The 15,256-nt window shown below is 46.2% G+C and overlaps 1 protein-coding gene across 1 annotated transcript in view; it reads right to left on the reverse strand.

The window, feature by feature from the left end:
• Window positions 1-15,256, reverse strand: part of TXNRD1 (thioredoxin reductase 1) — a 117,460-nt gene that overhangs the window by 59,599 nt on the left and 42,605 nt on the right. The window contains 1 exon segment of the mRNA NM_001122673.1: window positions 4,300-4,409. Within this exon segment, the coding sequence (NP_001116145.1) occupies window positions 4,300-4,409 (110 nt within the window).

The raw sequence follows: 15,256 nt of genomic DNA on the forward strand, positions 1-15,256 counted from the left end.
CCTAGGCACAAAGAATATGACTTTCCACTTTTGATATGTAAGTCAAAAAAATTATAATTGGTAGGACTCCCCCTTTTCCAGAGATAAGAGGTCGTGGCAAAGATTGGGCAAATCTGGCCTTGTACTCTAACACAGGCAATTGGGAAGGTGGGTCTGAGCAGGAAGATAAATCAGAAACTGGAATAAAGAACTGAACAAAAGAGGGAAATTTTAGGGACTCTAGCTGTGACGGCAATCCCACTTCCTGTAGGTAAGGGAGCAGAGCAGGAGATAAGCAGAAAAGCAGGCAGGGGTCAGACCCGGGAGAATATAGAATACCTAGCTGAGGAGGGTGCCCTGTACCCTGCATGCATGCCCGAGGGCAGGGAAGGAGCAAGCAGGAGATGCCTCCAACAGCAGACGGGAAGGAGAGGAAGATTAAAAGTAGAAAGCCTAGTAGAGAGACTGCTGAAGCGCTTTAGGCAAGAGGAAATGAGGATGTGTGAAGAGCTTGGGCAAAAGTTAATAGAGGCAGTGGGCAAGTATGAGAGAAAAAAGTCAGGCCCCACCCAGTGAACAGACAGGAGAGGCCAAAGGTGACCTAAAGCAGGACCAGCAGAACATTGACACTACTGTGAAAGAACAGATGAAGAGCAAGGAGGTTTGTGTTGTCACTTTGTTTGAGGGGGATGAAGAGGCGTGGAGTCTCAACACAAATTCACAACTTCTAAAAACTTCTTTACACAAATCAGCCCCAGGGAAATTTGTCTGCAGTCCTAACAATCCAGGCCTTTTCTTTTTTTTTTTTTTTTTAATATTTATTTATTTATTCCTGATAGAGAGAGAGAGAGAAAGAGAGGCAGAGACACAGGCAGAGGGAGAAGCAGGCTCCATGCCGGGAGCCCAACATGGTACTCGATCCCGGGATTCCAGGATCACGCCCTGGGCCAAAGGCAGGCGCTAAACCGCTGAGCCACCCAGGGATCCCCCAATCCAGGCCTCTTCTAAATCTTATTAGTCCTCGCCCCTTACCTTTTTAGGTCAGCCAGAGTCCGTTCACTTCCCTCATCTTCAAAGGAGTCCTTCCCATTCCTCTCAGGCCTCAACCTTCTCTCAGTCAAAACAGGTACACCACTAATCTCTCCTAAAGGATTATGTCCCAGGAAGGAATCAAAAGAAACATAGTTTTCTGCCAATTTTGGTAGAGTATTAAGAAAGGAAGGGGATGGTTGGAGAGTTACTAAATTACCACTCATTTCCTGATGTCTATTCAGTTAAAGAATCTGGTTCCTGTAACTTTAGAAGTCAGGCTTGAAAGGAGACCTGCCTTTGTTGTAGTGTCTACATGCACAGCCTAGACCAGGGGGCAGGAGCCTCAATGCAACAGCATCATACTGGAGCTCCACCCACAACTGTCTCCATAATTCACCTGGAGGCCAATCAGGCAGGCACTGCTTTATATCTGGCATCTCTCCTCTTATTGCCTTGAAGAAATTAAGTACCCTGGTGCCAGTTTTAGTCTATTATCTCAAACTACTAGTCTTCATTATGTCATCCTGTCCTCAGTGTGCCAATAAACATATTTCATACACTTCTCTTTTCTTCTCAATTTCCCTCCCCATCCTAATTATTTATTTTTTTTTAAGATTTATTTATCTATTCATGATAGACACACACACACACACAGAGAGAGAGAGAGAGAGAGGGGCAGAGACACAGGAGGAGGGAGAAGCAGGCGCCATGCCGGGAGCCCGACGCGGGACTCCATCCTGGGAGACCAGGATCGCGCCCAGGGGGCCGAAGGCAAGCGCTAAACCGCTGAGCCACCCAAGGATCCCCACATCCTAATTATTTAGCAACCAATCTTGACCAAACCTCCTCATACATTAGTCTCAAATGTAATATTTACCTTAAGAATTACTTGAGTGGAAAAAAAAAAAAAGAACTACTTGAGTGGACTTGTTTAAAGTAAGTTAAAAGGCAGCTCCTAGTCCCTTCCAGAGGGTTTCCTTAAGACCTCAGGTAAAGCCCAGGCATGCAGGTTTAATGAGCACTGCGGGGGATTCTGTGCAGGTGGCCCATATACTAGTCTTCTGAAATATAGTTCCTTAAAACAAGGTAGGTTTTGCTGTGGCTGCTGCTGCTACTGTTTACTGAGGGGAAAGGGAGATAAAGGAAGAAACAAGAGAAAGGAAAAAGCAGACATTTTAAAGAGCTCCCTCTCCCCTATTTAGGTTGCAATTAAGGTATAAAATCTTCATTTTTTTTTAAAGTGTGGACTTTAGAGGACTATGACACTAATCCTATAAACACTTAATTCTCCACTAAATAAATTCCTTTCTCCACTCAAACCCAACGTTCCCTAAAGATTTTCAGAAGCCTCCATTTAGCCCCAAATGTGGGCAACAGTTGGCTGGAAATTCACAAACATTTCCAACTAGTAGTCCTTACTTTGTTGTGTCTCTTCTTCCATTTCTTAGTACTCATTAGAAACCAATATAGGTGATATAAAGTAGAGTGACAAGCTTAATTAAAAATGATGTGCTAAATGACTTTATTTTAATTAAGACTTGGGTGGTGTACTTCTCAATCTTGACACTGTACCTCACTAAATGTCTGAAATTAACTACAATCAGGGATCCCTGGGTGGCGCAGCGGTTTAGCGCCTGCCTTTGGCCCAGGGCGTGATCCTGGAGACCCGGGATCGAGTCCCACATCGGGCTCCCGGTGCATGGAGCCTGCTTCTCCCTCTGCCTGTGTCTCTGCCTCTCTCTCTCTCTCTCTCTCTCTCTGTGACTATCATAAATAAAAAAAATTTTTTAAAAAATTTGAAATTAACTACAATCATATGGATTGAAAACATCAATCATACTAATAAAAGTGGACTCAAAGCTTATAAAAACTGATTCTTTTTACTCCCCCTGATGCTAAAACCAGAACTATTTGTAGAATTTACATAAAGGTCAAATGCACGTATAACTTTTTAAGTGGAAATTTATGACACAGGTGGAGAAAACAGAACAATCAGACATAAAGTAATATTAATAAGCCTTTGTTTCATCTTACTTGAAACTCAAGCTAAAAGCCTTTTTATCCTTTAATTTTTAATTTTCCATTAATTTGCTCTGTGGGACACCTGGGTGGCTCAGTGGTTAACTGTCTGCCTTTGGTTCAGGGTGTGATCCTGGAGTCCCGGGACTGAATTCCACATCGGGTTCCCTGCATGGAGCCTGCTTCTCCCTCTGCCTGTGTCTCTGCCTTACTTTCATGAATAAATAAATTAAAAATCTTAAAAAAAAAATTGCTATTTGTCTTTGAAGTCTATCTGCATTTCCTATTCCATTGCCCATTCTTTAAAAATGGTAAATAAGAATCTTTTAGGAGAAAAGGTAGTAAATAAAAATGCAAATTGTGAATATTCTTCCTAAACATGCACATATCTAGACTTTTACATTTAACGGAGGCCTCAGGTTTACCTCTAAGAAGGTAATGCTCAAGTATGAGTTCCATTTCTTAAAAATTACACAAACAAGAACAAACTGATAATCAGTAAAAAAAAAAATTAAGCAAAAAAGCATCAAGGTGGTGAGATTATGATGCTTTTTAACCTGCTAACCAACCACACTTGATGTAGAATAACATCCACGTTGGGTGTCCTCTCAGTCCTGCAGCTGTCTCCAAGCACTCTGCCAGTACCAGGGCCATGACTCATCCACCCCACGGTGCCTGGTCGGTGCCGGGTCCTACCGGAGGGGTGCCACCACGCTTGCCACCAGCCAAAGAAAGGACTTCTCCCTTCCCTCTATCCAACTGTTAACTCCGGGCTAGAAAAGAGAGAACTGAAGGGAAATAAACTCACTGGAGAAACTTGTGGGTTGCTCTCCCCAGGGCCCTGGGGCATCAGAATTAAAGAGAAAGAGGATAGGGGATGGACAAAGGTAGGCATTTCCTGATCCCCTTTTCTCAGTACTTAAAACGACTCACTTTCAGCAGTTCACACGGCCGCTAGATAATTTTTAAAGGTTTTAGACTGGTTAGAAGGGGCAAAGGGAAGGCAGAAGAGGAGGAAACAAATTTTCCGAACACGTGTTTTAAAAGACAAAAAGTTACATATTTCCTTCCAGGCCTCCCGGGTTCTGAATGTAGCCGCCGACCCACCGAGCTCCACCCATCGAGCTCCCCCGACGCGCCAGTGGCCCCCGTGCGTCTCGGTGGTTTTTAAGGACCCACCGGGCGCGGGGCTGTTCGCATCCCGCCGGCCCTGACCTGACGCGAGGGCCGCGAGCCGGCGAGTAAAGAACATGAACGCCCCTCACCTACCTTCAGGGTTGGACCATGGCCGCCTATGTTCCGCCGCTTCACGAACACCACGGGCGCGTCGGTCTCCGGCGTCAGCTCCGAGAGCGCTAGTTCCAGGCCCCGGGCGTCCTCTGCGACACAAGAGCAGGGGCGGACACGGGTCAGCCCCGCCGGCCCGCGGCGGCGGGAAGCGCGCGACGGGGGCGGGGCTTGGGCGGCGGCGACGGCGCAGCCCGGGGCTGCCCCCCCCACCCCCCCACCCCCCCACACACACAGCCCGCCCTGACCGTCGAGGTCGGCCCGGGGCCGGGGCAGGCGCTCGGAACCCCGGTAGGTCCCAGAGCGCACACCGGGGCGTCTCCGCGCTGTCAACCGCCTCCGTCCCTAGGTAATTCGCCTTTGAACTCTGCTTGTGCCCAGGCTGCAGAGCCCGCTCCTCGGGCTTCTTTCAAGTTCGGAGCCACGAGGCGAGGTGAGAAGGCGCTGCCCCGCTGGAGCGCCCTCACTCCGGGGCCTGGAAGCCGCACAGCAGCACCTCGCCTGACACAGCGGGAGCTAGTGGCCCAATTTTACGACCGGGTGAACTCAGGTAAGGGTGTGAGTCAGCGCCGGAATTAAAAATAGACTCCAGTTACTCTAACACCATCAGGTCCATTCATGAGGCAGAAAGCACCGCGACGCTCCCCAGCGCGGCGGGCTGACGGCGGTGGCGGCCGGCCCTCCCCCGGGGACACGGCCGCACCGCGGTCCTCTGGCGTCCGCGCAGCAGGCAGGCAGGCAGGCAGGCGCAGAGCGGCCCGCGCGCCCGAGCCCAAGAGGCAGGGCGTCCGCAGCAGGGTAGGGTTCGCCCCGCCGCCGCCACCCTGGCCTGCCGACAACCGACCCACGCGCCGGGTCCCCCTGAGTCTGCGGCAAGCCGCGAGATCCTAAGCCTCGGTTTCCCCGCAGGCAAACCGGGAGGTGCAGACGATTTGCCAACTCAGGATTTCCGGGCACTAAATGGTGCAAGCGTGTCTTCAAGAGGCCCCTGTCGATCCCTCTGCTCCCTCAGCGCTGTCGAGGGTCGGCCCGGCCGCGCGGCGCACTGGCACCCTCGGTCCGATGCTCGCAGTAGGGGCCGGGGCCGCTCCACCCCCCTCCTTCCCGTTGCTGGGCGGCGGCTCTCCCGGCAGGTAGCGGAAGGACCGCCAGGCCGCCCCGGGCAGGGCGCCCCGCCCCCGCCCCCGCCCCCGCCCCCGCCCCGGGCCAGGCGCTCACCGACCCGCGCAGGCAGCCACGAAGGCGGCCACGCGGCTCACCGCCCGAGGAAAGCTCGCCCCTGCTCGGACACCCCTCAAAACATCGCCCCCTTCCGGGACCCACCCCCATCCCCGGCCTCAGGGCCCAGGGGCCCGCCGCTCCGCCCGGCTCCCGCGAACCCACCGCTGGCGTGAACCCGAGCGCCCGGCCCCCGGGCCCTCCTCGCGGGCGGCTCCCCGGCTTCGGCTCCGGCCCGGCGGACTGGCTCGGCGAGGCGGAGACGGCGGGCTCCCCGCGGCCCCGAGAAGCCACGCCCTGCTCGGAGCGGGCGGGCCGCCTCCGGAGTCAGAATGACAAAGCAGAAATCCACTCCCGTGCAGCTCTGCGGACCAAGCCGACAGGCTCTGCGGGCCGGGACCTCCTAATTGGGCGACACCACATGCTCTTCCTGCTCTCAGCGCCCCCAACCCGACAAAGGAGCAGAAACAATGTGAGGAATGTTTGGAAGCGGAACCCAAAGGAGAGTGCTTTAACCACACAAAACCGGCTCTGCCCTAAGGCAGTGACTCCGGAACTTTGCGCCCAATGCAGTCACGAGAGGATCTTTAAAAATACTGACGCCTCGTCCCCACACCCAGACACTCTGAGGTCATGGTAGTGGGTACGACCCAGGTATCTGAGGGTTTTGTTTGGTTTTTTGGTTTTGTTTTGTTGTCGTGTTTTAACTCCCGGGGTGATTCTCGTGAACAGCAAAGTTTGGGACCCAATGCCCTAAGGTAACAGATTAGTCAGTCTGGCAGTTCCCTAAAGGAAGTTATCTATCAGGCTTTTAAAAGAAACCTCTAAGTCATGCCGAGTAATCCTGAAAAGTGACAAATTCCCACCAACACATAACTTCCCCTTCTAGCCTTCCTCTTTAACCCACTCAGGTTTTGATTTGTTCTGTTTGTTTTCGGGAAAACAATAAGTATGATCGACTCCGGCCATGCCAAACCACCTGCAGCTGCCCTGGTGGGTCATGCTCTCTCATCTTCCTGCTTAGTCATATTCTTACTCAGCACCTTGCTTCAGTAGGTAGCTAGGAATATTTGATGAATAAATAAATGAGTGAACGGGGATCCCTGGGTGGCGCAGCGGTTTGGCGCCTGCCTTTGGCCCAGGGCGCGATCCTGGAGACCCGGGATCGAATCCCACATCAGGCTCCCGGTGCATGGAGCCTGCTTCTCCCTCTGCCTATGTCTCTGCCTCTCTCTCTCTCTCTGTGACTATCATAAATAAAAATAGAAAAAAAATTAAAAAAAAAATGAGTGAACGAATGTCTCTCCCCCTTCTTTGTCTGGATACTGACAAACTGAAGCGCACTGGAGTGAAAGGACTTGATTTCTTAAGGCTAGGAGAAGACCTGCCTTCTCTGAAGTGGCAGGCAACCACAATTTGCTCCTGTGAGTACATTCCCAGGCACAAGTTAGAGGTTTGGTATACAGCCTCTCAGCGTCTGCACAGTTTGTGCACTTGTGCAAACACACACATAGCGTATATAAATGGGCACTCTCCCTGCATGGTGGTTGCTCACCTAAGTGCATGCCTCACCTGTTCTGGGGTCCTTTGAACAGAGAATGGGTCTAGCACAGGTGTTTGGGAAACAATGTGATTTAAGGAGCAAAGGATGAATAATGAGAGGGCAAGAAACCCAGGACTCCAAAGTAGAAAACATTTCCTCCTGGCTGCTGTGCCCAGCTCTGTTAACCGTTTTATATACCTTAGCTCATTTAATCTACACGATAATGATCCATGAATCAGGGTCATAAACTTCTCCCTAAAATGCATAGAAACTACAGCTTCTTCCAAAGGTATGTCTCAAGATAGAGAGGAACTGTAAAATTATTTAACTTGAAATAATGTACTAAAAGCAAGTGATAAAGATTGATTTCTATGAAATTCATATCAGGTCAGAGCTGCTATAGTTCATATCTCCTAACAGCATATCAAAAAAGCATTTTAACTTCACACTGTCATTAAGTGAGCAAATTATAGCACAAATACCTACAATAGCTCCATGTAGCTTTTTTTAAGTTAAAAAAAATCACCATTTTTTAAAAACCTTCACTTTCAAACCTTTTTTGTGCAGTGAAGGGCCCAGATGCCTCACCCTTGTCACAAAACACAGAGAACTCCTTAGTTACTGTTAGTTTCTGGGTAGTGGAAGAAGTGCTTCATCATCTCCCACCATTTCTCAACATGCAGCACTTTGTTCTAGACATAACTCTTTCATCTCTTGACTGAGCTCATGTTATTCCCACGGCCTAAAATAATCTCCCTCCCTAAGGCCTACTCCTTCAAAGCTCATCTGAAATGTGACCTCTTCTGGGAGGGCTTCCCAGATTCCCACTCAGTGTTGATAGCTTCCTTCCCTATCCTGGGATCCCAAATACCCAAAAGTAATTGTAAATCATGTAAATCCAAGAGGGCTTTGGGAAGGCAAACCCTTGTTTAATTTACCCTGTCTTCCCAGAACCTGCTATACATAGTAACTTGCTCAGGAAAGGCTGGAAAAGACCCTCTATGTTGCTGAGCTGTCGCATAAACACAGTATAAACAGATCTATGCAGGGTCCTATTGCATTAAAGTACTGTTCTTCCTACAGTAAGTTTCCCTCTCACACACATATACCACCCTGAGCTAAAACAATCTTTCTGACACTCAAATCTTCTCTGCTCAAAACTTGTCACTCTCTGGGGCACCTGGGTGGCTCAGTGGTTGAGAGTCTGCCTTTGGCTTAAGTTGTGATCCCAGGGTCCAGAACCCCAGGGATTAAGTCCTGCATCAGGCTCCTGATAGGGAGCCTGCTTCTCCCTCTGCCTATGTCTCTGCCTCTCTCTCTCTCTCTCTCTCTGTCTCTCATGAATAAATAAAATCTTAAAAAAAGAAAAAAAAAAAACAAAAACGTGTTACTCTCTAGAACCCTCAAAACAAATTCCAAGCTCCTCAATTGTACTGACTTGGCAAGGCCCACCCTTGTTAAACCTTGCTGTCCATATATTCTGTACCCTACTTATACAGCAAAAGATTGCTGGAGAAAACACAGAAATTAAAAGTGATTTCACTTCAAAGTCAAGAGTGCAAATGTCAGCAAGTCTCCAAAGCTGCCCAGCAGTGCTTTGCATCTGTGATATGTTTTCCTAGTTTCCAAAGTAAATATTTCATACTTAGTCCTTTTTTTTTTCTCAAACCTCTAATACACCTACACTTTGCCATTAACTCATAATCTGCTAATTTAAGAAAATAGAATCAACCAGACAGAAATCCCTCCCATTTTCCTCTGAATCACCACGCTGCCATATTCTCTACCTTTGCCCGTTTTAAAGAGGGCCAACTTCTCCACTTGTGTACAGATTCTCATCTTGTCTTGCCTTCTCGATCTTTAATAATTTCACTTCTGAAATTAGCCTCTCTCTGGCATCATTAGATTCTTGTTCTCTGCCTGATCATTCCATCATCAAATATACTGTAGTTTTTCCATTAAAAAAAAAAAAAAGCCTCCTGTGATCCCATGTTTACTATCCCATAGTTACTATTCCATTTCATTGTTCCCCTTCCCTGGGTGGGGGAGAGGGGGAATACTGTCTTGAAAGAATCCTTTCTACCCTGAAGAAGAAGAAAGTAGAATATGGAAGTCAGGAAAGATTGAAGAATATGGCACTTGAGTAGAGACCTAATGAAAAGAGGGAACAAGTCTTATTAAGAGGGGAGAAATCTTTCTAAACAGAGGAAATACGAAGTACTAAAGTCCTAAGCTGGGAGCCTGCTTGACTTGTCCAAAGATCTGCAAGGGAAGCAGTGTGAACAAGGAAAAAAGTGGTAGATAATGAAGCCAGAGGAGTAACCAGGGGTCAGAGCCCAAAGGCCGTAGGACTTTGGATTTCATTCTAAGTGTGATAAACCAAAGCATCACAAGAGAGGACAAGGAAATCACCTAGTTTGTGTCTTAAAAGGATTGCTCTGCTGTGTGGAGAATAGACTAAGGTGGAATGATGGAGCACAGACTAGCTAGGAAGTTGCTGTGGTAGTCCAAGCTAGAGATGATGAAGGCTTGGATTAGGGGGTGGGAAGAGATATTTGAAGGTAAAGCTCATACATTTTGCAGATGGGTGAAATGAAGGACATAAATGAAGGAGAAGACTTGGCAACTGAGTAAATGGGGGCACTCTTTAAAGACAAGTGGAAATACTCCAGGAAGAGAGGAAAGATGGGAGTGGGACAGATTGGAATGAAATAGTTTGGGACAAATCCACAGTGTGGTTTGAGAGGCCTATTGTTATCCAAATAGAGATGCTGAGTAGGCAGCTGGTATGCAAATCTGGAGTTCAGGGAGGAAGTTAGAGCTAGAAATAAGAATCTGGGAGTCAAATATAAAAGATGTTTAATGCCATGTATATTAGTCAGGGTTCTCCAGAGAAACAGACCCGATAGGGTGCAGAGATAGAGAGAGAGAGAAACAAATCGGCTCTCAGGAGGGCAGTGCAGGTGGCTCAGCAGTTTAGTGCCGCCTTCAGCCCAGGGTGTGATCCTGGAGACTGGGGATCAAGCCCCACATCGGGCTCCCTGCATGGAGCTTGCTTCTCTCTCTGCCTGTATCTCTGTCTCTGTCTCTCTCTCTCTGTCTCTCATGAATAAATAAATAAAATCTTTTAAAAAATTGGCTTTCAGGATTGTGAGGGTTGGCAAGTCCAAAACCTATAGGACAGGCCAGCAGGCTGGAAATGCAGCATTCTTCATGTTGCAGTCTTGAGTCTCAAGGCAATCTCAATTCCTTCCCCTTCAGAAGACCTCAATCTTTTCTCTTAAGGCCTTCAACTGATTGAATGAAGCCCACTGGCCTTACAGAAAGTAACCTGCTTCATTCAAAGTCTACTGTCTTCAGTGTTAATCACATCAAAGAATACCTTCACACAGCAACATTTACCCTGGTGTTTGGCCAAACAACATGCCACATAAAGTAACCGTCACACATGGGACTAGATGAAATGACCCAGGGAATTAATTAACATAGCTAAAGAAATGAAGACGGTCCAGGACTGAGCCCAGCACAGTGCAAAGGAGGATGAGGGTCCAGCAAAGAAGCCTGAAAAGAAACTGGAGGGAGGTGGGAGGAAAACCAAGAGAATGTGGTATCTCGGAAGCTAGGGAAGAAGTGCTCTCCAAGGAGGAAGACCAACTATGCCATGTACTGCTGAGAAATACACCAAGATAAAAATTGAGTCTTGGGCATCATTGCTGATTTTTATGAAAACGAGGGAGGAAAGAAAGCCTGATTGAGGAGGTTCAACAAGAAACAGAAAAAAGGACATGGAGGTAGTGAGTATAGTTATAAAAACAGAAACGTGGGAAAGTAGATGAAGAGGGATAAAGGACCAAGGAAGGTGTTTTGTTTAGTTTTGTCTAAGAAGGAAATTATTGGGATCCCTGGGTGGCGCAGCGGTTTGGCGCCTGCCTTTGGCCCAGGGCGCGATCCTGGAGACCCGGGATCGGATCCCACGTCGGGCTCCCGGTGCATGGAGCCTGCTTCTCCCTCTGCCTGTGTCTCTGCCTCTCTCTCTCTCTCTCTCTCTCTCTCTCTGTGACTATCATGAATAAATAAATAAAATCTTTAAAAAAAAAAAATAAGAAGGAAATTATTAGAACATGTATTTATGTTGGAAAAAAAAACCCAATCTAGCTGAGGGAGAGTTGGCAATTTTCAAAGAGGAAAGCAATGAGAGGAGGTCGTTACAAAGTCCTCTGAACAGGCATCTATGATGCAGCATAGACTTAGTCAAACCCAGGCTCTATCTGTGATTAGACTGTCCAGATACTCAGCCTCTAGCTCCCTCATCACCTTTCTCCAAGACCTTCTGTGGTCTTTCTACCTCTCTATCTCACCCAAACCTGCCCTCCATCTCTATACCCCCAGCCTTTAGCATTTAATTACCTAACCCTGGGGCTTTGCTAACTGCCAGTGGTTCAGCAGATCTGAGTTCAAGCAAGTCTTCCTTGAGGAAGCCATCAAAATGGGTCACCTCCCCCGATGAAATGCTCCTGTGTTATCATGTATTCTTTCTTTTTGCTACTTATCACAATTGCAGCTATATTTTTACTGATGATTATTTGATCAATGTCAGCCTCCCTCTAGGACAGCACAGTTCAACAGAATTTTCTATGATGGAAATGTTCTGTATCAGCACTGTCGAACCAGCACTGTCACTGTCCCACTAACCACATGTGACTGTTGAGCACTTAAAATATGGCTAGTGCAATTGCACATCTGAAGCTTTTATTTTATTTAAGCTTAATTTGCTTAAATGTAGGTTGTCCCATGTAGGCAGGATCCAGGATTATTTATGCTCACCACAGTGTTCTCAGTACTTAAAACAGCACACATAGCAATTGCTCAATAAATATTTCTTGAAAAACTCAATCTGTAAAATGGGAAGAATACTAGTTAATTTGTGGATTCCATCTTTTCCATAGAGGAGAGGAAAAAAGACTTTTATATGGCAACTCCTGTAGGTTCTCAGTCCTCCTACAAAGATGAATTTGCCCTTTAAGTTAGAACTTGATCTATCCCAGAGGGTAGCAGGGATAATAAATGAGAACTTACTGAGTGGTCTGAATGAAATAGCATCTGTAATATGCCTAAGAGTGTGCCTGGAACATAGTAGGTGCTTAAAATGTGGAGGTCATCCATCAACTTCAAATAGAAAAAGCAAATAATGGTATGGGAAGATTGGGAAAGGCCTCAAAAAGCAGATGATACCGAACCATATCTTGAGGAATAATAAAGGTAGAAGTAATAGGAGTGGGAGAAATGCCTGAGAATATTTTAGTGTTTGAATGTTTCAAGAAATATTTATTGAGCAATTGCAGTGTGTGCTGTGTGGGCACTGTTTTAAGTACTGAGAACACTGTGATGAGCATAAATAACCCTTGATCCTGCCTACATGGGGCAACCTACATTTAAGCCAATTAAACCTGAGGTATAGAAGGGGTAATTATTTTGCCCACAGCCACCTAAATAACCATCAGCAGAGCTGAGACTGACCCTCAATCCTTGGCAATCACCACGATGCTGTTCTACCTCTTGAACAGAATGTTTTCTAGGCAGAGAGAGCAATGCATACAAAGACACAGCCATAGGAAAGAAATGGTGTGTCCTATAGGAGACGCAGAAGCATAAGAGGAGATGAAACTATATGTTGGGTTCACTTTGGGGTTCACAAGACAGCTAAGTATCTGGTTCTTTTCTCTACATTATCAGTTAATCCTCAAAAATCATCTAACTGTTACACCATATTAAAAACTAGAAACTGAGATTTCAGGAAGTTTAAGAATCTTGCCAAAGATCACAAACCAGTATGTTGGAGTTAGGATATAAATCCAGGTGTGCCTATCTCCAAATTCATTGTTTGTATTACAATTCAACAATATATAGTGAGGTAGGGGCCAAAAACAGGCAAAAGCAAAATGCTGTAGGGAAAACAAAACAAAGAAACAAACCATTAACTTTCTGGGGTACCTGGGTGGCTCAGTCAGTTAAATGTCTGCCTTCAGCTCAGGTCATGATCCCAGAGTCCTGGGATCCAGTCCCATGTCAGGCTCCCTGCTCAAAGGGGAGTCTGCTTCTCACTCTCCTCCCTGCTCGAGCTCTCTCACTATCTCTGTCTCTCTCTCTCAAGTAAATAAATCCAAAAAAAAAAAAAAAGAATTAACTTCCTGACAAAAATCAGGGTGGACTTCATCCATGAAGCATGATGAAAACTTCAAAATCCTGAAAACTTCAAAACTTCAAAAAAAGTTCAAAATCCTGCTTGGGGGGTGGGGACCATGATCTCTGTGATGCCTTCTCTGATCAAACACAGAAGTAGTCCTTCTTTTATTTCTTATATCGATCTACATTAAAACTGTTTACATGTCTGCCATGCTCAGAATGGTCACTTAGTGAGTACTTCTGTGCCAGGAGCTTTGCATGTTCTCGTTAATCATTGCAATAACCCTTTGGGATGTGTATTACCGTTTCTATTTGCAGATGGGAAAAGCAAGGTTAAGTGACTGGCCCAAGCAAGTTCTGGCAGCTAGTGCAGAATTTATGTCTCCTACTCTATTCTCTCTGCTAAGGTATTTTTTACCTGAGGCGTTGGTCTTTGTAGCCCCAGTATCTGGCACAGTGCCTTTCCCATAGTAGCTTGCACTTGAGATTTGAATTCAACTGTCAGTATAGCAGGCTTTCAAATGTTAATGAAGTAGAGAAGAGAGTTCAAAGAGTTCTGGTAAACCAGCTTGGGGGTGGGGGCTGAATTTGTAGCATTTGCCAATTTTTGTGGTATAAATACTCCCACTTTGGCTGATTTCTAGCTATCAACCTGCTTACAGAATTCCTCCACGTTTAACAATGGCTGTCTCAAGCTGATAGGAGCAGTTCCAGCACAACCTCTAAGGCCTCAAGATTATCAGGTACAAGCTTCTTCCCCTCCTACATCTCCTCTTCACTGCAGTTCTCTATTCTTAGACGTGACAGCAATCTCAGAAGGCTAAGGATTGTTCTACTTCTACCTTTACCAGAGCCCCACAACCTATCCCAATTCCAGGCGGTGTTAGGAAACCCCACATCCCTTAAACATCCTCTCCCTCTCTTCTATCCAGGACCATTCAAGCCCTCCTGCCTTCAAACACATCCATGTCTCCTCTTTTGTAAATATCTCACTGACCCCACAGCCTTATTCAGCTTTCTACGGGCAGTGTGGCCCAATAGTCAGCACACTTCTTCTGAAGTCCCTGTAAACCTGGCTTTTCTGCCCACAAGATGCATGCCCTTAGGCAAGTTCTGTTCCCTCTCTGTTTACTCATCTGTAAGATGGTGATAAATACAGCACCTACACTTCATGGTGTGGCAGTGGGAATCAGATGTAAAGGGCTCAGAATGTGGTAGGTATTCAATATCTGTGTTATTATCATCATTATGTCTTTATGCATGGTGTAAATCTAGGAAGAACACAGAGTGGTTAAGAGTTTGGATTTCCTCCTTTAACAAATTATTCATAGTAACCATCAACAATGTGTTGCCCTAGACGATATTCAAAACTTAATTCAAGGGGGCAACCTATTCATCTTTCTTTTAATTAGCAATCTGTGACTAAGCACACCATTTTCCACGGCTATCTATCCATATTACTCAGAACTTGTTCTTTACCTGCCAGAAGAAAAATGTAATTTCCTTAAACAACTTGCTAAAAGAAATGCAAAGGACATGAGGAACTTCTAAAAGAATCAGTACATGCATCTCATATTGAGTGTTCATACACACAAAATGTAAACACACTAGAGCATGCAGAAATAGTCCCCTTCTGCACTCCATTTGTTTTAGGTCTCTTGGTGTCTCATCTCAATTCTAGAAGAAAGAAAATGTTTTTAATGCAGAAAACCACCAGCCAGCAGAACCTAAGGAGACACAGGCTCTCTTGAAGTCAACTCTCAGATGTCTTGTCTGAAAAAACTGGAGATCAGCCACCTTTACCACTAGGGGTTGTATAAGTATTAATTAACAGTGGTAAACAGCTTTTAGATCCTACAGATGAAAGAAGAGCCATACAGTTTATTACCATTGTTAACCTCTAAATTCTTAAGCCCTAGTAGGTAGTTGATATTGAGAAGAACATTCGCCTCTAATTTTTCCCAGAGCACAAATTCCAGAATCTCCAGACAGTTG

The sequence above is a fragment of the Canis lupus genome, chromosome 10 (assembly GCF_011100685.1).
Source record: "Canis lupus familiaris isolate Mischka breed German Shepherd chromosome 10, alternate assembly UU_Cfam_GSD_1.0, whole genome shotgun sequence".
Taxonomy (NCBI): domain Eukaryota; kingdom Metazoa; phylum Chordata; class Mammalia; order Carnivora; family Canidae; genus Canis; species Canis lupus.